Below are 20,687 nucleotides of genomic sequence, written 5' to 3' on the forward strand. Positions count from 1 at the left end.
GGCGGTGGCTAGAGAGGCCGGCGGGCCCCGGGCGCCGCGGTGGTACGGCCACAGGGAGTGCGCGCTAGGCGGGCACCGCGCCGCTGGCCTCGTGGCCATTTTAGGAGGAACCGCGGCTCGCTAGCCCCGGGCGCGGCTTCAATTTCAATAACTTTATTGGTGGCTTCTCAGCGGAACAGCCATCGCACCATTGGCCTCGGGAGGAGGGAGAATTTACAGGAGGTGACTGGGCGGGGGCGGGCGCCCCTGGACTGTGAGCGCAGGGATGAGGGGGAGTTCCCGAAAGCGAGTTTCCTGAGCCGCCGGCAACCAGGGGGTTTGGGGGTTCCGGGCGCTTCTGGAGGCCGGGGCGGGGGAGGTTGTCCCCCGGGCACGGCCTCCCTGGGGCGGGGATTCCCTTGCCCGGGTCCCCAGGCACAGGGGCGGGGCCGGGGGTGCTCCTGACGCAGCCGCCGGGGTGTTCCTAGCCTTGTGTTCCGCACGGCAGGTGGCCCCCGACTCCGAGCTGCAGCCATGGGAAACACCGCCAGCGAGCGGGTGGCCGGGGAGCGCCACGGCGCCAAGGCTGCTCGCGCTGACGGCGCGGGCGGCCATGCCCCGGGCAAGGAGCATAAGATCATGGTGGGGAGCACCGACGACCCCAGCCTCTTCAGCCTGCCCGACTCCAAGGTGAGCGCTCCCACGCCCCCAGCGGGGGGCGAGGCTGCAGCAGGGTGGGTGTCGGGGCTCCTCCTCCGTTTGGGGATTTCTTTCTTATCACACTGACCTGAGTTATGGTTTTGGGAACTAAAGGCTCTCTCGGGGACTGCGATGTTGAATGATCATTCCTTTCGCCGCGCTGCCTCAAAATAGCCCGGAGGTGGAGTTCTTGTTAGGCGACTCCTCTGCTGGCCGCATTTTCGGATGAGGACAACAGACCTAACTCTTGGTTCTCCCAACAGACACGGGTACCCTTTGCTAGAGTATCGATGAATTTGTAGGTTGTGGGCCTTGGGGAGGGTGGATTACCTGAGGGCCACATTTAGGTGGCCGTTTCTCTCATCTGCCCTGAGGTGGGCAAATGAATTTCTGTTTCCTGACAGCTTCTCTGTCTGAGTATCATCTTTGCTCTTCTGAGAGCTCAGCATTTCAGATCCCTTTTCCCCTTTGGCATGGCTGTGAGTGGCAACCACGTGCTTATTTGAATAATTTCTCCTAGTGGGGGTCAACAAAGGACATCATTTGGTGGACTGCTCATTTTCATCTCATACTTTATAGTTATGGTGGCTGAGCTGCTTCTTTCTTCCAGCCGCTACTCAAGAGCCAGAGCAGGTTAATTCCAGAATTTCTCCACTTCCCAGTAGTACTTCATCATGTTACCACCGCTGAAAACGAACAATCCACAGCAGCCTTGAAGACCTTGTTCTCAATTCCAAGGACTTGTTTCAGGGAGGAGAAAACTTGTATTCACCCCACAAAAAGCAAAGTTGGAGCTGACAGCAATGTGATTACCACCTGAATGTTTCTAATCCCTTTTAGAGCTGCTGGCATTAAATACATTAATTCCTCCAGGTAGAATAAAATGAAGTAGAAAAACAGATTGAGCAGCTGGGGGGTCTGTTTGATGTTTCTTGTCACTTATCCCTTCCTACCAGTGTGGGGTTTTATTTTATTTACTTTCCTAAAGAGAGAATAATTTGCCAGGTTGATAGCGTGGGAAATATGGATTCTCCAGTTTATTTTTTCAAGTACCAACTGAGAACATAATCACAAAAAGAAGTGAAGATGTTTTCTCGGTGTTTCTCCTCCATTCCTTTCTTTTCCCACTTCGGGACTTCTTTCTCAACATTTGGGCTGTCTCTTCAGCCATCTGAACTTCTTCAAAATTCTTCAAAGCTTTCTTTCAAAGCTTTGTACCCACTTCCCTACATTGATGACTCAGGATCTAAGTAATGTATTATTTGTCAAATGGTGACTGCAGTAACTGGCATCCTGAATAAAAGCAGGTTGCTCTATTTGAAATGGAGTCTATTTGGATCATTCTTTCCCTTACCTCAGTCTTGCTATTCATGAAATAAGAAAATGGATTCAGATAATTCTTAAAGTCTCTTCAGAATCTAAGATTTTATACTCAATGTGCTCTCTTTATTTCTTCCCTAAATGTTTCACTTAAACATTTTTCAATTGTAGTTGTAATTATTTTGCCACTTTTCCTGAAGATTTTGCTGACTATTGAACTTGGAGTAAACAATCTTTCTGCTAGTCAGCTGCACTCATGCCTGCCACAGAAATGTCACGTTATCCGTGGAAGGGCTTTCTTCCAAAGCTAAGCATATTAATAGTTTGTAGCTTTCAAATTCTAAACTGAAAATACTAAATCATACAAGTAAATGATAGAAACAGTGGCAGTGGGGCCAGCCTCTTCAGTGGACTAGTTACTGGTTCTCAATTAGAATAGGCTGGAATTTGTTTAAACACTTCATGGAAAATTTGAAACACTGTCCATGTTTCAAAGCAGGGAGAACAGTGTGATGAACTCCTGTATAGTTGTCATCCAGTTTAAACAATGATCAAATCATGAATGAATTTGTACCACCTATATACCCCCATCCACTCTACCCTCACCAATTATTTTGAAGCAAATTCCAGACTATCATATCAAATATTACTTTATTAGTATTTTAGGATACATTTCTAGAGATGAGGTTTCTTTATTTTTAACATAATCACAGTGTTATTGTCTGGAAAGCTTTTTAAGAATAGACTCCCAGACCCTATATTTGAATCAGAATCTGAGGCATTTGTAATTCTTAGGCATATGTAAAAATTTCTCTAATTCTAATGCAGCCTGTCAAGCAAGAACTCATTGCTTTGAGAAAATGGAGATCAAGATTTTTTAGGAGCTCCCGTCATGGTTCAGTGGTTAACGAATCTGACTAGGAACCATGAGGTTGCAGGTTCGATCCCTGGCCTTGCTCAGTGGGTTAGGATCTGGTGTTGCTGTGACCTGTGGTGTAGGTCAAAGATGCGGCTCAGATCCCACGTTGCTGTGGCTGTGGTGTAGGCCGGTGGCTACAGCTCTGATCAGACCCCTAGTCTGGGAACCTCCAAATGCTGCGGGTGGGGCCCTAGAAAAGACAAAAAAAAAAAAAAAAAAAAATTCTCTAAGCCATTTCCTTATATAACGTGGAAGTCCCTTCTTTTTCTCTGTTTACTTTGGATTTATGCTGCTACTGGTGTCTCGTAGTGTAGTTTTGAGGAATATGGAGAGACAGTACAGAAGGTAGACTACCTCTGCCATTTTTAATGTAAAGCCCATATGAACAAACTAGTTTGTTTTTTTTTTAACTCATTTTATCTGGTAATATTTTGGTTTAATACCATACAGTCTTATTTACCTATTTACCAAAGTCATTCAAGCCAATCTAAAGTGAGAGTCAGCAAATATTTTCTGTAAAAGGCCAGATAGTAAATATTTTAGCCTCTGCAGACCATACTATCTCTGTCACAAATGCTCAGTTCTGCCATTCTAGCATGAAAGCGGCTATAGAAAATGAGTAAGTATGGAGTTCCTGCTGTGGCAGAGCAGGTTAAGGATCCTGTTTTGTCTCTGCAGTGGCTCAGGTTGCTAAGGTATGAATTTGATTCCTGGCCTGGCGCAGCCACTACTGTGGCGTAGATCACAGCTGTGGCTTGGATTTGATCCTTGGCCCAAGAACTTCTATGTGCCATGGGTGTGACCAAAAAAAAAAAGAGAGAGAGAAATAAAATAAGTGAATGAGTATGACTATTTTCCAATAAAACTTTATTTATAAAAGCATCTGGCTCACTGGTCATAGTTTGCTAATTCCTGTACTAAAGGATGGTAGTTCCTTTAGGCTCCAGAATCTTTTTTTTTTTTTTTTAATTTATTATTATTTTATTTTTTGTCTTTTTGCCTTTTCTAGGGTGGCTCCTTTGGCATATGGAGGTTCCCAGGCTAGGGGTTGAATCAGAGCAGTAGCCACAGCAACGCGGGATCCGAGCCGCATCTGCGACCTATATCACAGCTCGCAGCAACGCCGGATCCTTAACCCACTGAGCAAGGCCAGGGATCGAACCCACAACCTCATGGTTCCTAGCCGGATTCGTTAACCACTGAGCCACGACGGGAACTCCATGGCTCCAGAATCTTTATCACTACTCCTAAAACAACTCGTATAAACCTGGCAGGGGTAAGCAAGTAAGATTTCGTAACCCTTTCTCAAAATTTAAGAAGCCATGGAGGTTCCCAGGCTAGGGATCTAATCGGAGCTGTAGCTGCTGGCCTATACTACAGCCACAGCAACTCCAGATCCAAGCCTCCTCTGCGACCTACACTGCAGCTCATGGCAATGCCAGATCCTTAACCCACTAAGCGAGACCAGGGATTGAACCCGCCAACCTCATGGTTCCTAGTTGGATTCATTTCTGCTGCGCCACGACAGGAACTCCTGATTTTTATATTTTTAATGTCCCTTCGTAACCTATTAACTAAAATGGAGATTATGAATTACATATGAATTTTAGTATCTCTAATTTCCATTACAGCTTATAACTGAGAGCGTCTCATATTTGCATATGAAAAATACATGGCTAACTTTATTTTTGTAGAACCATTCTTTATTTTCATATTTCTTCTCATAAGTGATACTTAGAAGCATATCGTAATTGTCTGCCTATGAGTTCATCTGGTAACAAGAAGCAAGGTTTTTTGTTTTTCAAGGGAAATCCTAAGGTTCTGAAAGGATGAGTGATTTATGCAGAGTCAGAAGTTGGGCTGTTATGTGGGCAGCTTTTGAGTATAAGCCATTTGAACCACTTTGGTCCTAGATGAGTTCTTTTTCTATAGTTTGTTCAGAATCTGATTTAGTTGCTAATATCAAGGCTTATTAATACTTAGCAGAAACCTAGCACCCCTCTCCTCCCTAGAGAGGAGAATGACTTTTTCAGAATTCCTGGGTCACAATTTAGGGATGACCTAATCCTTCTTACAGCTCCCTGGGGACAAAGAGTTTGTATCATGGCAGCAGGATTTGGAGGACTCCGTAAAACCCACACAGCAGGCTCGGCCCACTGTTATCCGCTGGTCTGAAGGAGGCAAGGAGGTCTTCATCTCTGGGTCCTTCAACAATTGGAGCACCAAGATTCCACTGATTAAGAGGTGAAGACAAGTGTCTTGGTTGAGTCTGTAGAGTCCAGGAGTAGAGACCTGATTTCCTTTCTCAAGAGAGACCTGACTGGAATACTCCTTTCCATCTGCTACAGACTCTCTAGAATATTTTCTGTGACCAATAACTATATCTATGACATTTTTTTGTTTTTAACCTCATAGCAACGAGTCAGAGATGTTTTACCACTTAGAATGCCATTGCCTCAGAAGGGCTTATAACAGCTTTGTGGGTACATTCTTTAGGATTGTGTTAATACTAGTCCTTTCTGTGCTTGTGGGAAGTCTTCTGTAACTAGCTGAGTCCTATTGCTCTGACTTCTGCACTAAAACAAAACACATTGTAAAGGTCTAGATAGTAATGTTATTTGTTGCTGGCAGAGCAATAATGAATTATGTACTGGTTATGGCCCTTTGTATGTAGGTAATTTCCTAGAAAATGCTCACCAAAATACACAAGGGGTAGGGCATTTCTTATCCTGAACCTATTTGCTGTCTTATTTACACTTGTGAGGGATCTATTCAGCTGAAGCAAAATAGTTGTGCTAAGGTGGAACATTCAAGGGGATTAACATCTTTACTGTACTTTTCCAGATATTAGTTAAGAACTAAAGTTACTGGGAGGGGCTAGCAAGTACATGCAAAAGGTGATAGAGAAAAAGGAGAATGGGTTTATAAATTATTTTTTACTCCAGAGGGTGCAATCACTTAGGAATGTGGGAGATCACTGGTATGATAGTGATTACCTCATGATTTTTACATTTATTTTCAGTCTTCTAATAGGAGCTTGGCCAACTAATTTTCTGCTTTCTTCTGTAGCCATAATGACTTTGTTGCCATCCTAGACCTTCCTGAGGGAGAGCATCAGTACAAGTTCTTTGTGGATGGACAGTGGGTTCATGATCCATCAGAGGTAAGGCCTTGATCTCTGAGGGTAACCACTGACTTAACAGTCTGTCCCCTTTTGCTGTTACTCCTTTTGGTGTCAAACAACATTGCTGTCAGGACTGATGGGCTCCTACACGGAGGATTTCTTTCTTGATAAAAGATGGTGCTGCCAAGTAGGATCATTTTTTAAAAGAAAAGAGTTGAACAGAAGAGATAGATTTGAAATGGGGATTCATGTATTTTTTTTCCATTCACTGTTTCAGCCTGTGGTTACCAGTCAGCTTGGCACAATTAACAATTTGATCCATGTCAAGAAATCTGATTTTGAGGTGTTTGATGCTTTAAAGCTAGATTCAATGGAAAGCTCAGAGACATCTTGTCGAGGTAATTTTGTAGTATTTGCTCTTTTTTGATGTGTTCTTCTTATCATGCATGTTTCTTTCCAAGAGTGGTTTTTATTTTTTCATTTTCTCCACAGAAATTTCTGAATTATATGTGTATGTTCCTCCTATAACCATTTAGGTCCCCTTCTCTGAGAGAAAAAAATCTGTCTAGTGTATTTGATTTCAAACTTTTTAACCAGGATCTGTAGTAAGTTTACATTATAACCCCATACACACAAACACACACATAACGTAACCGTAAGTCTTGCAGTATGTTTGCCTTTATTACATGTAAAGCACCCTGTTTTCTATTTTATCCTTCATTTACAAACCATTAATAGGCTATAGTCTACACCTGTGCTGTATTAGGGCTGCACCTGTGGCATATGGAGATTCTTAAACTAGGGGTCGAATTGGAGCTATAGCCACTGGCCTATGCCACAGCCACAACAACGCCAGATCCAAGCCGCATCTGTGACCTACACCATAGCTCACAGCAATGCCAGATTCTTAACCCAGTGAGCAAAGCCAGGGATCAAACCTGTGTTCTCATGGATTCGTCTCCACTGAGCCATGATGGGAACTCCTGTAGTTTTAAAAGCTCTTTCTAGTAATATTTCACGTTTTTCATTGACCTTTAACAGTGTCAACTAGCAGGGGCTAGTTGAGTTTGGTTTGCCTTCTTTAACTGCCTCAGCCTAATCCTGCCAGTTTGATAGCTCATTTGGCAGTTCTATAATTTTATAAGGCCCTATACTTAAGTCAGTCTGTAGAAAAAAAGCCTCACATTTCTGAGAAAAAAGTATCTATACATGTATGTGTAACTGGGTCACCATGCTGTACAGTAGAAAATTGACCAAACATTGTAAACCAGCTATAATGAAAAAAATAAAAAATCATTATATTAAAAAAAAAAAACTCATATTTCTATTGTGTGTATGTTAACTGAAGTTTTTAAAGTTTTTGGTTAAAAAAAAAAATTTCCTTGTTAGAGGAAAGACCTATATACTTTTGTTTCTCACAATATTTTTTCCAAGCCCCTCATCTCTACTTACATTGGCTATAGCACCAGAAAAATAATTTGCTATCCATATTCACAGTTATCGATTTTGTAACTTTACAGTAAAGGCTCTGATTGTCTAAAGAAGTGTGTTCCAAGGAAGCACACTTCTTCCTTGTGAACGCAAAGTCTGCCTCTGCTACTAATTAGCTTTGCCATCACAGATGAGACCTTCAATGCTTTTGGTTCTCAGTTGCTTATCAGTAAAATCAGAGGCTTAGACTTTCTGTGATTCTCAGCTGAGACACAATACCTGAACTGGGCATATTAGAATCTCAGGGCACAAGGGTGGCTTGTGCAGGTTCTAAAAGTATAATTAATAATATAATAATTATCTGTTTGGGAGTTTTGTGGTGGTGCAGCAGCTTAAGGATCCAGTATTGTCTCTGCTGTGGTGTGGGATCAATCCCTGGCCCTGGAACTTCTGCATGTCTTGGGCGTGGCCACAAGATAATAATAATAATTATATAAAGCTGTGACCTTTGCTGCAGCTGTGGCAACACCAGTTGCTTTAACCCACTGTGCCACAGTAGGAACTCCAACTTTATGATTCTTGTCTTTTACCATATTTAGTATTAGCTGCCATGTATTGACAGTTTTTTCTTGCATTTTTTGTAGCTTCCCATCTTTCCCTTATATTTGTATAAATATCTTCCAGACCTTTCCAGCTCACCCCCAGGGCCTTATGGTCAAGAAATGTATGTGTTTCGATCAGAGGAGAGATTCAAATCCCCACCCATCCTGCCTCCCCACCTTCTCCAAGTTATTCTTAACAAGGACACTAATATATCTGTGAGTATCCTAAGAGTATTATTGGGGCATCTGGGGGTCACTAGGGCCATTTGAGCCAAAGTTATGTAATTCTAGAAGTTGGGATTATTAAAAAGTTATGTTGAGTATAAATCATATACTTATCAGTAGTATTGCAGGTTCCTTTTTCCAGGGCTAAGTTGTGACTTTTCCAGGTACTTATATCAAAATTTATACTTGTCAAAAAAAAAAAAAAAAAAAAAAAAAGAGTTCCCGTCGTGGCGCAGTGGTTAACGAATCCGACTAGGAACCATGAGGTTGCGGGTTCGGTCCCTGCCCTTGCTCAGTGGATTAACGATCCGGCGTTGCCGTGAGCTGTGGTGTAGGTTGCAGATGCGGCTCGGATCTCGCGTTGCTGTGGCTCTGGCGTAGGCTGGTGGCTACAGCTCCGATTCAACCCCTGGCCTGGGAACCTCCATATGCCGCGGGAGCGGCCCAAGAAATAGCAACAACAACAAAAGACAAAAGACAAAAAGACCAAAAAAAAAAAAAAATTTATACTTGTCTTCTGATCCTAATATATCAGGCCCAGAGCTATGGATTGATAGAACTAGTTTTTAACATTTTTAATTCCAACATAAGATGAGAAGTACTTATCATTTGCAGTTATCCAAAAGAAGTATATTTTGCATATAATTTACATCCCTAGTTAACTCACTTGATTCCCACTAAGATTATTTTTGCCTCTTAATACAAATCTTCTTTGTGTGTTGTGGGCAAGGTTTTTGCTTTAGTCCTATTAAAGAGTATGAATAGATGCTGAGGCTTAGGGTTTCTGCCCCAGGCTCAGAATTTTCCGAATATTGTGTAATGGGAATGTATTGATATATACGAGGATGAGTGCTTTATTTATTTATTTATTTATTTTTGCTTTTTAGGGCCACACCCATGACATATGGAATTGCCCAGCCTATGGGTTGAATTGGAGCTACAGCTGCTGGCCGACGCCACAGCCACAGCCACACCAGATCTGAGCCATGTCTGCAGCCTACACCACAGCTCATGGCAACACTGGATCTTTAACACACTGAGCAAGGCCAGGGATTGAACCCATGTCCCCATAGATACTACTGGATTTGTTACCACTGAGCCACAGTGGGAACTCCCTAAGTGCATTATTTAAAAGAGATAATACATTCTCGTTTTGAGTTTCTCAACAGTTCCAAAGAGCCCTGGGAAGAATAAACTCTTTGGTTTAAGATCTTTGATTTAACATTGTGCATTTAACCCCACTTAGTTGTTTTTTGGGGTTTTTTTTTTCCCCCTCTTTTAGTGTGACCCAGCCTTGCTACCTGAGCCCAATCATGTTATGCTGAACCATCTCTATGCATTGTCCATTAAGGTAAGTGGTGGGCCTGGCTCTTCACAAAGCTCCCCAAAATCGGAGGGCATGGGTTGAACATATATTTTCCAGTAGTTTCTTGCTCTGTTTCTTCACTGAAGCTGAAGCTGGCAGAAATGGTCAAATCCATTTTTTAAACTAGTGGGTGAGTTTGTTTTAAATCTTAGTCTCACTATCTGAGTTCTGTCCAGCTGAATTGCCCTGTGATTAAACGGACTTTTTGCTTCCTGGTTTCTTTTTGGGTAGCTGTAACCTTTGTACCACCTACTTAATTAAGTTTGAGTTCATAGTACTAGGATTTCCTTTTCAGAAAAAAGCAAGTTTACCTTCCAATTCAGAGAATGCTTGAATGTGATGTTAGTTAAGGCTTCTGCTTTTTTAAAGGTGTACATGGACTGCTTTCAGGTGCCTGAGTCACATATACCCAATTGCTTGCATCTTGCTTATACACTAAGTAAAGGAGAAATGTGACTAGATTTGCCCTGTGCCCTCCCAAGTCCTAGAACGCCTCTCGGTTTCTCAGCTGCTTTACACTCTGCATTGAAAATATCCATTCAGTCTTACCATGTCTTTGTGGTCTGGCTATTCGAATAAAGTTTGATATAGCCCTATAGTTTCTAAACTAAGCTGAACATCGTCAGAATCATTTGGGGGAAGTTTGTAAAAAATACAGATTCAAAGGCTCCATCCCCAGGGATTCTGAAGGAGTGCATCTAGGATGGATCCCAGTTTTTTTAAGCTGCTTTTATTTCTTAGACGTGCAATCAGATTAGGGAAGTCAATGACACAGCTGTCTTTAATGTGGTACTTATTAAATATATATAAAAAAATTAAATTCAATGATATATATTTAGTAAGTACCACATTAAAGACAGCTGTGTCATTGACTTCCCTAATCTGGTATAAGAAGTTTTTTATAATAACCTTGTGATATAAGCATTATTTTTAACCTCTGGTGTATAGATAAAGAAATTAAGTCTCAGAGAAGGTCATATTGCCAGTAGGTATCCGAAAGAAGACTGAGATCCAGTCCTCATTTCATGTACTTCCCTAGAGAGCACTGTGCCAGTTTTTCCAAGTAGGTCTTCTCTCACTTGCTCCTCATTTTTACCAAACTCTTCCTGGAGTTGAATTTTTTACTTGCCTTGCATCTGTCATCTTTAGACTGTGTTCTGCATATCATAGTCACAGAATGTTAATCTGAGAAGTATTCACTGTGGATAGTACAATAGAGAGGAAAACAGGAAGATGCACTGATTTCTTAATTGGATTTGCTTGGGTTCTTTGGGCTCTGACTGAATTTTGCCTCTTATAACTGCTCCTGGGCTCTCAGTTGATGTCCATGGGTGTGCCATTGCTTTCTGTGGTACCCCCTTGGTCTGTAACACTGCCTGGGAAATGGTACTTCTTACTCTTCATACTGGCTCTCACCCAGGTCAGGGTCTTGATTACTGTGATTCAGCTTGGCCTTGACCTATTCCTCAGATTGTTTAAACTGTTTGAAATTGATCCATTGGATTGAGTATCTTTCCAAGGAGGATTTTGGAGTCCACTTTGTTCAAGGATAGAGGATGATTCATGATCACAGAGGACTTTTATTTTTAAGTTCAACCCTAGTATGAAATGGAAATTAGACCTGCTTCGGCACTTGGAAATGGTTTTTCAAAAGGATCACTGCCCTTTCTTTTGATTGCTTTTAAGACTCCCTTCTAGAAATGGATGCCAGGATATTTCTTTTTTTCTATGATAGTTTTAAGCCCAGTATTTGAATTTAAGGTGGAGAAGAAAGTAAAGTAGGAAAATAATATTTCTTCAGCACCTACTATATGTCAGGTACTGTGTCAGATATTTTCATGTAATCATCAGAGCCATCCTAATGGTAGGTGTTACCCTTTGTAATGATGAGAAAACAGCTACTTACAGACATTAAGTAAATTACTCAAGGTGACAAATAGAGTAACAGTAGGAATCAGGACCGGAACTTAAATTAATTTGACTCCAAAACCAACCCCTTTATAATATTAAACTATCTCTGTTAATGGCCAGGAACAGCTGCCTACGTTGTGAACTAGTGAATTAGCTGCATATGTTTATTTCCCTTGCAGGATAGTGTGATGGTCCTTAGCGCAACTCACCGCTACAAGAAGAAGTATGTCACTACTCTGCTGTACAAGCCCATCTGAAGGCATCCCTTCCTGCCTCCCAGGATTCAGGAGAAGCATCTTCCTTGCCTTTCTGGACTGGACCAGTCTTATGTGGGACTGGAAAGCTGATATGCTTTGAGGCTAATATGTGTGTTTCAGTGCCTCTGAGTAGGAATGCTCTGCTTTTGCGTTTGATTGCAAATGAGAGCTTTATGAGTTCATGGAATTTATTTTAAGAAAAAAAAAATATATATACATATGAAGGAAGGTTAATGGAAGTCTCCTAGCTAGGTGTATTCTCTCTGCCTGTGGGAACTCACCAAGACCTGTTTGGGAGAGCTACAGGAAGAACCATGACAGGAAGCTTTTTTAAAAGAGAATGAAGAGCAAACTCTCAGGATCCTTTTTGGGTGGAGGTTCTATCACTGCTACCTTGGTTGTCCAAGGGATGAATTTGTGCCAGACTGCTGCCCCACTTACAGCTGCCTCCTTGCAGGAGCAGCTTTTCTTGCATGGGTTCTCTGTTTTCTCAGAGTGTGTGCCACAATCTGTATTTTTTATGATAACCGATGCCCCACAAGAGCCCTGTTTCCTCCCATTTCACATTCTTGCTTTGTTTACCTCCTTCAGATCCTATGCCTGACCCTTCCCTAACACAAAACTCGGTAGGTGAATGACCCCTTTCAAATGCTGTGTGAGACCTAACCCACCTCAGAAACTAGGGCTGCTAGAAAGTCTCCTTTTTAAGCACAGCACAGCACCATGAGACTTTGTTACCAGTTATTTTGGCTTCTACTAATGAAAATATGGCTCAGAATTATATGAAAATTAGAATGCAGGTCTGCTTTCTTGTTTTGGTGCCACAGTTTAGGCTGTATTGGCACATTCCTATACTTTTTCCCCCTGGCTCGGCCTTGCTTCCATGTTTTCTTTCACAGAGCAGACAGCTTTGAAGGTGGAAGTGAAACCAGGGAAAACTTTCATATATTTCATCTTTGGAAGATTTTTATGTGCCTACATTTTTCTTTTATCAAAAAATGCCTTTTTATTGGTCTTAAGAGACTGCATTGGAGAACTTCAGACTTTCAATAGACAACTCCCAATAATTTCTTCTCTAGTCTATCCCTCTACAATCTTCGCATTAATGTGGCTGACTCTGTGTACTTCATTATGGTAGACACTGCTCTAGATACAGACTATTAGACTCATTTCATGCACCTAAAAGCTTCCCTCAACTTAAAGTTTCATTAGAAGCAAGAAAGTACCTTGGTCGTTCCAGCCATGAAAAGTATCATTTTCATGCACTAAGTACTAATAGAATTGTTTTGTCCTTCTGTACCTTTTTCCAAAAAGTGTTTGATGAAGTGAGGTCAATGATTTCAATTTGCGGAATAAAAAGTAGCTATTCAGTCCACCCTTGGGGTTCGGAGATTAAAACATTTTCCCCCAAGTTTCTGTGGCTTTTCCATTACAGGTAAAAGCAAACATTCAATACTGAAGGAGGCTAAACTTGATGCTGAAGAGGCTCCCTGACTGCTAAGATCTGCCCAGCCATACTGAAAGGGCACTGACAGGTTAGTTAGCTACCTCCTGTCTTTTCCATGTAAAGCTGATGACACAGTTGTCTTTGGGTACATAGACCTCTGAGATCCTCTGTGTGAGGCAGTAGGGTGTGGGGCTGCTGTTTTGCTGGGAAGGCAGATTGCTAACTGCTTTAGTGGTTAATTGCTGAGAGTAAATTACTTTAGCCACTCAAGGCCACCCTCTGCAGCAAAAGGCTTTTGTGGAAAACGTTTCCTGGTCTCAATCACTTTTAGAATGATGTGTCGTTTTAAAAATTCAGGCCAAATTCTGTTATAACCAACTCAGGATCTGCATTGTCTTCAGTTGTACTAGAATTTTGCTTTTTCCAAAACCCATTAAACAAGTGGGCCACTTAGGATTTAAAACTTGGTTGTTACATGAAGGATTTTGTTTTACTTATATGTCTTATCAGCCATACTGAAATGTAATTGTGTTAAAATTTCTATTCTGCACAGATATATCAGTGGAGTGGGGCAGGAAAAGAGACCCCTTCAGTTTCTCTCAGGCCAGAGGCATCTATAAACTGGATCTGTCTCCAGTGACAGACAGTAGGTTTTGGTGCTGGTGACCTTCAGATCTTTCTAATCTGGAAATGTGCAGAAAGTGTCAGTTTTCTAAATTCTGAAGTAATCTCTTAGTCGGATGTGAAAGTGCCTACTAACTGGTAGGGAAAGGGATGAATAAGAGGAACTCGATGATGTCTCATTCAGCCCTGTACCTTCTCTGTACTGCTGATAACATCCCATGGCCTTGAGAATTCCTATTATACTCTCAGTCTGTCCCCGAGAGACTGATCCAGAAGGTAGAGAGGGAGGGAGGAAGGTACCCTAAAGTACAGCTCACTCATTCTTTTATATTGATTACAGGGATAGTTTATTTTCTGCAGAAGAATCTGATAGATTTTGACAATGAATAAAGGCAAAAAAAATTTTTTTTAGATTTATTTGGTTTTGTTTTTTGTTTTTTTGTTTTTTTGCCTATAAGAACTTCATAGAGTCAGAGAGTAAAAACAGAGCTCTTTGGGAGGGCTGACCCTTACAGATTTGTATCATGGTTTAGGGGTGGTAGGAAAAGAAAGAGTAACTGAGCTGAGGAGGGAATACTAGGAAAATTAAGGCTTAAGTAACTCAGAACTAAAAATCTCCTTTTTAAAATTAAATCAGACATAATATACCGGTGTCTTTGGATCTCACTGTATATTAAAAAAAAAAAAAACTACCCTTTGTTTCTTGTTTCTATTTTCTACCCTTTCTTCTGTATTTTGCTTTAACTTCATTTGTTAGGTGGACTTTACCAGAGTCTAAAGTCAAACATTACCTAAAACAAATATTAGTCATCTTGCTGGTAATGAGAACTTCTATGTCATGGTTATTAGCTTGCTTTAAGCTTAAGAGCTGAATGGGATTTAATCACTGTAGGCAAAACCCATGAAGGGCATACCTGGCCTTGATAATGTTGGCTTTTTTTTTTTTAAACAATGCTTATATGGTAGAGAAACCCTATAAAAGAAGTATTCAAGAGAAGTCTCTTGACAAGATCCTATAAACCCAGGCCCACTCACTTCACTCCAATTATTTCTAGACTCTTGTAGATCTAATGGATCTGAAGTAAAACCTTTGAAAAATGTTGGTACTCCATGTATGCTGCTAAACTGAAGTTAAGTTCAGAAAGGAGTGTTATCTCTAGACGGCGCTTATGTTAATCTGGGTATAAATGAAGGAAGCATTAATGATAGAATCCCCTGCTTTTAATTGGGGAAATAGGGCTTTTAAAATTTTGACCTCAACTAAATATGATATGCAATAGTCTGTGTTTGTGTATGTTTGAAATACATTCTATTCTCAGAGATTTCTAAATCCTCATATTCTGGTGATTTGAAGCATAGGCTTAAGAGCAGATACACAGTAGGTTCCTGCATTATTCAGACTCATCTTTAAAGCCAAGCTCTTGCTGTCTTCTACTAGGAACTGCTGACTTCAGTTACCCATGGTATGGAGGACCTAAGAAGGATAGGAGTGAGGTTCTTTTAACACTCTAGATCTAGACATTTCTCTCTCCTTAAGCACCAATCACGATTGGAGTTTGAAGGGCTGTGATTCTTCAATGAACCCAACCTTTTGGAGTAAAGAGGCTAAATAACCCTTTTTAAATTATAAGGAAAAAGAAAAGGAGAAAAGAAAAACAAACAAAAACCTCTAAGAGTCTGTTATTTATGAAAGCCAATTCCTAGCAATGGAATCCCTCTAGGATTCATATTTGGGCTTTGTCTTGATTTGCTTTACTCAGTTGTGCTATAAATTGAATGTTTTGTTAGTTTCAACATTGCTTGGATTTGAATTGTGTGTGGCACAGTGCTTTTGCGGTAAAATTGGTGCAAAATACTAAATACTCTGGATTTTGTAGTCAGGGTAAATGGTGAAGGGATACCTACCCTAAGTATTATATTGTGTATTGATCATCTTACTTCTTTTCTATTCCTGTATTCAGAACACTTACCCAGGTTGTGGTTTTAGGACAGCCAAAGCTCACTGATGTTGATTAGTCCTAATCTCCACACTGGGCCCCATATGTGAGACTTGTTTGTATTTAGGTAAACTGGATAGTGTTGGTTGTTACTATACTGAAGCATTTTGAGTAAGTATAGCTCTGTTATAAAGGGGGGATGAGACTATAATTTGAAGGGAATTAAATATTTGAGTCCTCCTTTAAATGGTGCTTTCTGTAACCTTAGTACTGAGATACAGAGCTGCTTTCCAGTATTTCACAAAGGAGTGGATAAGAATGGATTTTAAAGCTTTTCCCCAAGTGTAATTTGTCACTGGACTCTGACATGTCTGAAAAATATGTGATGTAACACATAGAAATGTGAGTTTTCCATAAAACTGTTGAATAAAAGTAATATATAGCAATAATATTTGATTTCTTCATTGATTACTGATATTATCAATATCTATCTGCCCAGGTAGCCTTAGGGCCTAAAGAATATAAATTACCGCACAGACATTTTTGAATAAAGAGAAAAGTAATAAGTATAGTGGACATGTGTGGAGTCATCCTTCCATTGCCATGCTTCCTCTTCTTTTTGTTCCAGGGTATGCCAGCATTAACTAGAGGAATGCGAACTCTGATTTGATTTTTCAGCACTCTCTATAAACTGCACACTTAGCTATCATCTGGTGCTGGATTAGCTGAGATCCTAGACTAATGCTTCTCATCCCTGGCTGCACATTCATATCATCTCTACAGATTCTATAAAAATACTGATGCCTAGTCTACTACCTCCACCCCAATTAAATGAAAACTTCTGGTTTGGGGTCCAGATATCTATATCTTTTAAGCTCTCTAGATGATTCTAACGTACAACCAGAGATGAAGACCATTATCCTCAAGCTTCCCTACTTATTCTTTTTCTGTCGGATATGTACTTCCCATTATATATGAAAGCAGATTATATAGTTCACTCTAACAGCAATTACTTCCCTCAGTTGGCTTTTTTCAAGGCCATGATTATAATAATATCCTTTTAGTTTTCCATCCCTTTATTTCATGGGGTTTTTTGGTTTTGTCTTGTTTTTGTTTGGTTGGTTTTTTACATAGCTGGCCTCTGGACTATTCCTCAAATAAAACAACCAGGCTACCCTGGTATTTGCTGCTCCAAAGATTCAACAGAGTTAAATTTCCTCAAGGGAGAGATGGGAGTGACAATCTGGGAGTAGCTAGAGGGTGAGAAGAATAGAGGGAGGTGAAGAGAGAAGTGGAGATATAAAGTAGAAGGAGAGGTAATGAAGACCTCTGATAGTAGAAATGGACCAAAAGAGTCAACCTCAAACCTCAACGGCAGATCAACAGACTGCCTGCAGACTAGAGGTAGAGTGGTGTGTATAATGTCGACTCAGCCTCACAGAATGGTTTCCTAAATATCACATGCCTTGGTCAATGAAACAACAGAACAGCACCAGAATTCTATCAAGGCCCAAACTTGCATTGGCACGTACCTTCTAATGCACTTCCTTCTGGCCCAGTTATCTGGGGTCTTTTGTTGTATCCCTTCCAAACTCCTTTCCTCCCCTGCATCAATCACCCATGACACAGGTGGTTCAGAGACATTGTGAGTCTCCCCTGGCCTATGTGGTCACTATTCATCCAGCCATAACATGTGCAGATCTGGGTTACCACCTCCCTTTCTAACCCATTCCCTGGATCCAGGGCACTTACATTGGAGATGAATTTCTCCTGTGTTCTTTCACCAGCTAGAATTTGTCAGGCACTCGGTCGTTGTACTCTGAAGGAGACGCCTGTCTTGAGAATCTTCTCTTCACTGACTTTCTAGGAAAGAGGACAAGGTTCTTTGTCAGCAGGTCCATATGCTATGTGATAATTTAAAACCAAAAGAAGGTTTTCACAGAATTCTCAACTACTCCATAACTAATTTCCCTTCACTACAACTTCTGAAGCCCTCCTGCTAGCGATAGTTTATGATGAGAACATCAGGTGAGAATTCTGAATACCTGAAAGAGCCACAAAGATGACTGCAAATCTGTATATTTGGATCTTGGCGCGGGGGGCGGGGGGGGCGGACCTTAACTCCAGGCCAACTGATCCTCAAAACTATGATCCACAGACCTACTTAGTTCTTGTTTTCAGGGATCTTTGTCATCAATTACAATAGTTCTGGTCATAATTAGTCCTGGGTCAAGTTAGGTGTTGGGATTGGGTAGTGAAGTGGTGTTGCATTCAACAGGACCTCAGAACTCAGGATTTCTGGGAGCCCGGGAATGGACTGAAGATATTTTGAATGTTTGGGGTCTTTCATTTGTAGTATCCACAAATGAAAACATCTGTACCAACCAGAAGATGGTGTTTCTTTTTCTCCCCCAATTAGCAGAGCTAGTTCCTATAGGTTGTCTGGGAAAATGACCTAGAATTAGGTTATCTGGGGAGAATAAAGGAATTTGACAATCCAGGGATCTACTTGCTCAAGAGCCAGTCTGAGCTCAGAATGGATTCTGAGTGTGGCATCTTTTTTTAGATGTAACAGAGACTGTAGCTACAACCATGACTAAATTAACTAAAGTTTAGGAGGGAAAGTAGAACTGTCCAGGGTGAACTGAGATCACTAGCCATTTTATTCACAGTAGCCATCTGCTGATTCCAGGCATGGGCTGAAGACTGAGCTTTGCCCAGGCAGAGAGAATCTGATGAAGGTAAAGTGAAATCAACAAAGTTCTTAGTGGTGTGTGGTGATCAAAGGATGAATTGGAAAAGGGCATCAGATCCACAGATACTTTCCCCAAAAGGACAATTAACTGAGGGCTGGACTGCATGGGAGGCTTATGAGCTAGCATAGGAGCTTATAAAAAGTAGAGGAGAATCCCCAAAGTCTCCTGGTTCTGAAGTAGAGCAAGGGGGCTTGACAGAAGTACATGGTCCCGAGACACTTGTCAAGAGTTGAATTAACGTGGGGCGTTCCTGTCATGGCGCAGTGGTTAACGAATCCGACTAGGAACCATGAGGTTGCGGATTCAATCCCTGGCCTCGCCCAGTGGGTTGGAGATCTGGCATTGCCGTGAGTTGTGGTGTAGGTTGCAGATGCGGCTCGGATCCTGCATTGCTGTGGCTCCGGCGTGGGCCGGTGGCTACAACTCCGATTAGACCCCTAGCCTGGGAATCTCCATATGCCACGAGAGCGGCCCTAGAAAAGACAAAAAAAAAAAAAAAAAAAAAAAGAATTGAACTACTGTGGGTAGGACACAGCAGAACTATACTAAAAATTCTTGAGGAGTACCCATTGTGGCTTAGCAGGTTATGAACCCAACTAGTATCCATGAGGATGTGGGTTTGATCCCTGGCCTTGCTCAGTAGGTTAAGGAACTGGTGTTGCCATGAGCTATGGTGTAGGTCGCAGATGTGGCTCAGATCCCATGTTAATGTGGCTGTGGTATAGGCTAGCAGCTGCAGCTCTGATTCGACCCCTAGCCTGGGAACTTCCACATGCTGCAGGTGCAGCTCTAAAAAAAAAAAAAAAAAAAAAAAAAATTTTACCAGGAGACTTCTATTTCTGGTCCAAATACAATAGAATAACAGGGACTAGATTTATCCTTCCATCTAAAACAACTAAAGATCTAGACAAAATATATTAAATAATGGTTTTCAGACATTAAAAACCAAGCAATGAAGGACAGTAATCCCTGAAACACAGAAAACAAATGAAGTGAGTCCTTTAATTGCCCAGGCTCTGTACCTTGAGAATTTCCAGCCTGGTAAGCCTGCAAAGACCAGAATCCACAGGGTAGAGTACCAAGGAGGAGAAACCTGCACAGAGATAAAGCTTAATACAATTGCTGAGGGTTCCACTTGAGTATTCAGCAGAGTGTTGAATACTCACCAATGCATGTGAGAAAGGAAACTTTCTGAGTCTATGTAAAGAACCTTCAAAAGGGCAGAGGGAATAGGGCCCAGACCTCACACAGGGCCAGGAAAAGTGTCTGTTCCTGCCAGCTTGGTAAATCTCATAATTCATAAAATAATGAGTGCAGTATTTAGGAGAGTCTTGCATTAGTAGTGGAGAACAATTAACCCAAGACTAAATGCTTGTGGCAGGCAGAATAATTGCCCTCCAAAGATATCTATGTCCTAATTCACAGAATCTATGAACATACCGAAAAAGAACTAAGATCACAGATGGAATTAAGGTTGCAGATCAGCTGCCCTTGAGATGAGAAGTTAACCCCACTTACCCTTTTTCTGTTTTGTTTTTGCTTTTTAGGGCTGCACTGGAAGCATATGGCAGTTCCCAGGCTAGGGGTCGAATGGGAGCTGTAGTTGCCAGCCCATGCCATAGCCACAGCAGCATGGGATTCAAGCCACATCTGTGACCTACACCACAGCTCACGGCAATGCTGGATCCCTGACCCACTGAGAGAAGCCAGGGATCAAACCCACATCCTCATGGATACTAGTTGGATTCACTGCTGCTGCACCACAACGGGAACTCCCCCATTTACACTTTTAATCTATATGTGCCCTTATATTTAAAGTGGGTTTCTAATTAAAAAAAAAAAAGAAACAGGAGATTTTTGGAGAAACTGACAAATTCTAACTCTTATCTGAAAATATAAAGGCTTTAAAATAATTGAATCAACTTTGAAAAAGAAGAATAAATTGGAAGACTAATACTACCTGATTTCAAGACTTACTATAAAATTAAGTGATCAAGCAGTAGTATTTCATCTAAAACTAAACAAATAGATCAATAGAACATAATAATGAGTTCAGAAACAGACCCACACATCTATAGTCAGTTGATTTT

At 41.2% G+C, this 20,687-nt stretch overlaps 2 protein-coding genes across 44 annotated transcripts in view; one reads left to right on the forward strand and one right to left on the reverse strand.

Moving 5' to 3' along the window:
• CHD1L (chromodomain helicase DNA binding protein 1 like) overlaps window positions 1-20,687 on the reverse strand; it is a 177,338-nt gene that overhangs the window by 112,767 nt on the left and 43,884 nt on the right. For 25 of the 40 annotated variants that reach the window (XR_014844274.1, XR_014844278.1, XR_014844275.1 and 22 more), the window contains exon 2: window positions 17,594-17,704. The gene's annotated coding sequence lies outside the window, so the exon portion shown is untranslated. The remainder of the gene's footprint in view (window positions 1-17,593; window positions 17,705-20,687) is intronic. The other 15 variants (XR_014844273.1, XR_014844279.1, XM_085023169.1 and 12 more) reach the window with 1 other exon arrangement.
• On the forward strand, window positions 55-16,290 carry PRKAB2 (protein kinase AMP-activated non-catalytic subunit beta 2). 4 transcript variants are annotated; one of them, XR_014842790.1, is made up of 9 exons: window positions 55-222; window positions 488-669; window positions 4,995-5,161; window positions 5,987-6,080; window positions 6,319-6,439; window positions 8,157-8,290; window positions 9,582-9,650; window positions 11,756-13,368; window positions 13,834-16,290. XR_014842790.1 is itself a non-coding variant. In XM_005653067.4 (8 exons), exons 2-8 carry the CDS (start codon window positions 514-516, stop codon window positions 11,831-11,833), a joined length of 819 nt encoding a protein of 272 aa, XP_005653124.1. In that variant the 5' UTR covers window positions 55-222; window positions 488-513; the 3' UTR covers window positions 11,834-16,290.

This window comes from Sus scrofa, chromosome 4 (assembly GCF_054392235.1).
Source record: "Sus scrofa isolate SSC_HxYL_T2T_F1_AM1 chromosome 4, Sscrofa_HxYL_maternal_Yorkshire_Landrace_v2.0, whole genome shotgun sequence".
Taxonomy (NCBI): Eukaryota; Metazoa; Chordata; class Mammalia; order Artiodactyla; family Suidae; genus Sus; species Sus scrofa.

Excerpts from the sequence above, each read along its gene's own strand:
- PRKAB2 (XM_005653067.4), top strand. The coding sequence starts at position 514 with ATGGGAAACACCGCCAGCGAGCGGGTGGCCGGGGAGCGCCACGGCGCC. Across the intron at positions 670-4,994 it reads TCAGCCTGCCCGACTCCAAG|CTCCCTGGGGACAAAGAGTT; the intron begins GTGAGCGCTCCC and ends TCCTTCTTACAG. Across the intron at positions 9,651-11,755 it reads TCTATGCATTGTCCATTAAG|GATAGTGTGATGGTCCTTAG; the intron begins GTAAGTGGTGGG and ends TTTCCCTTGCAG.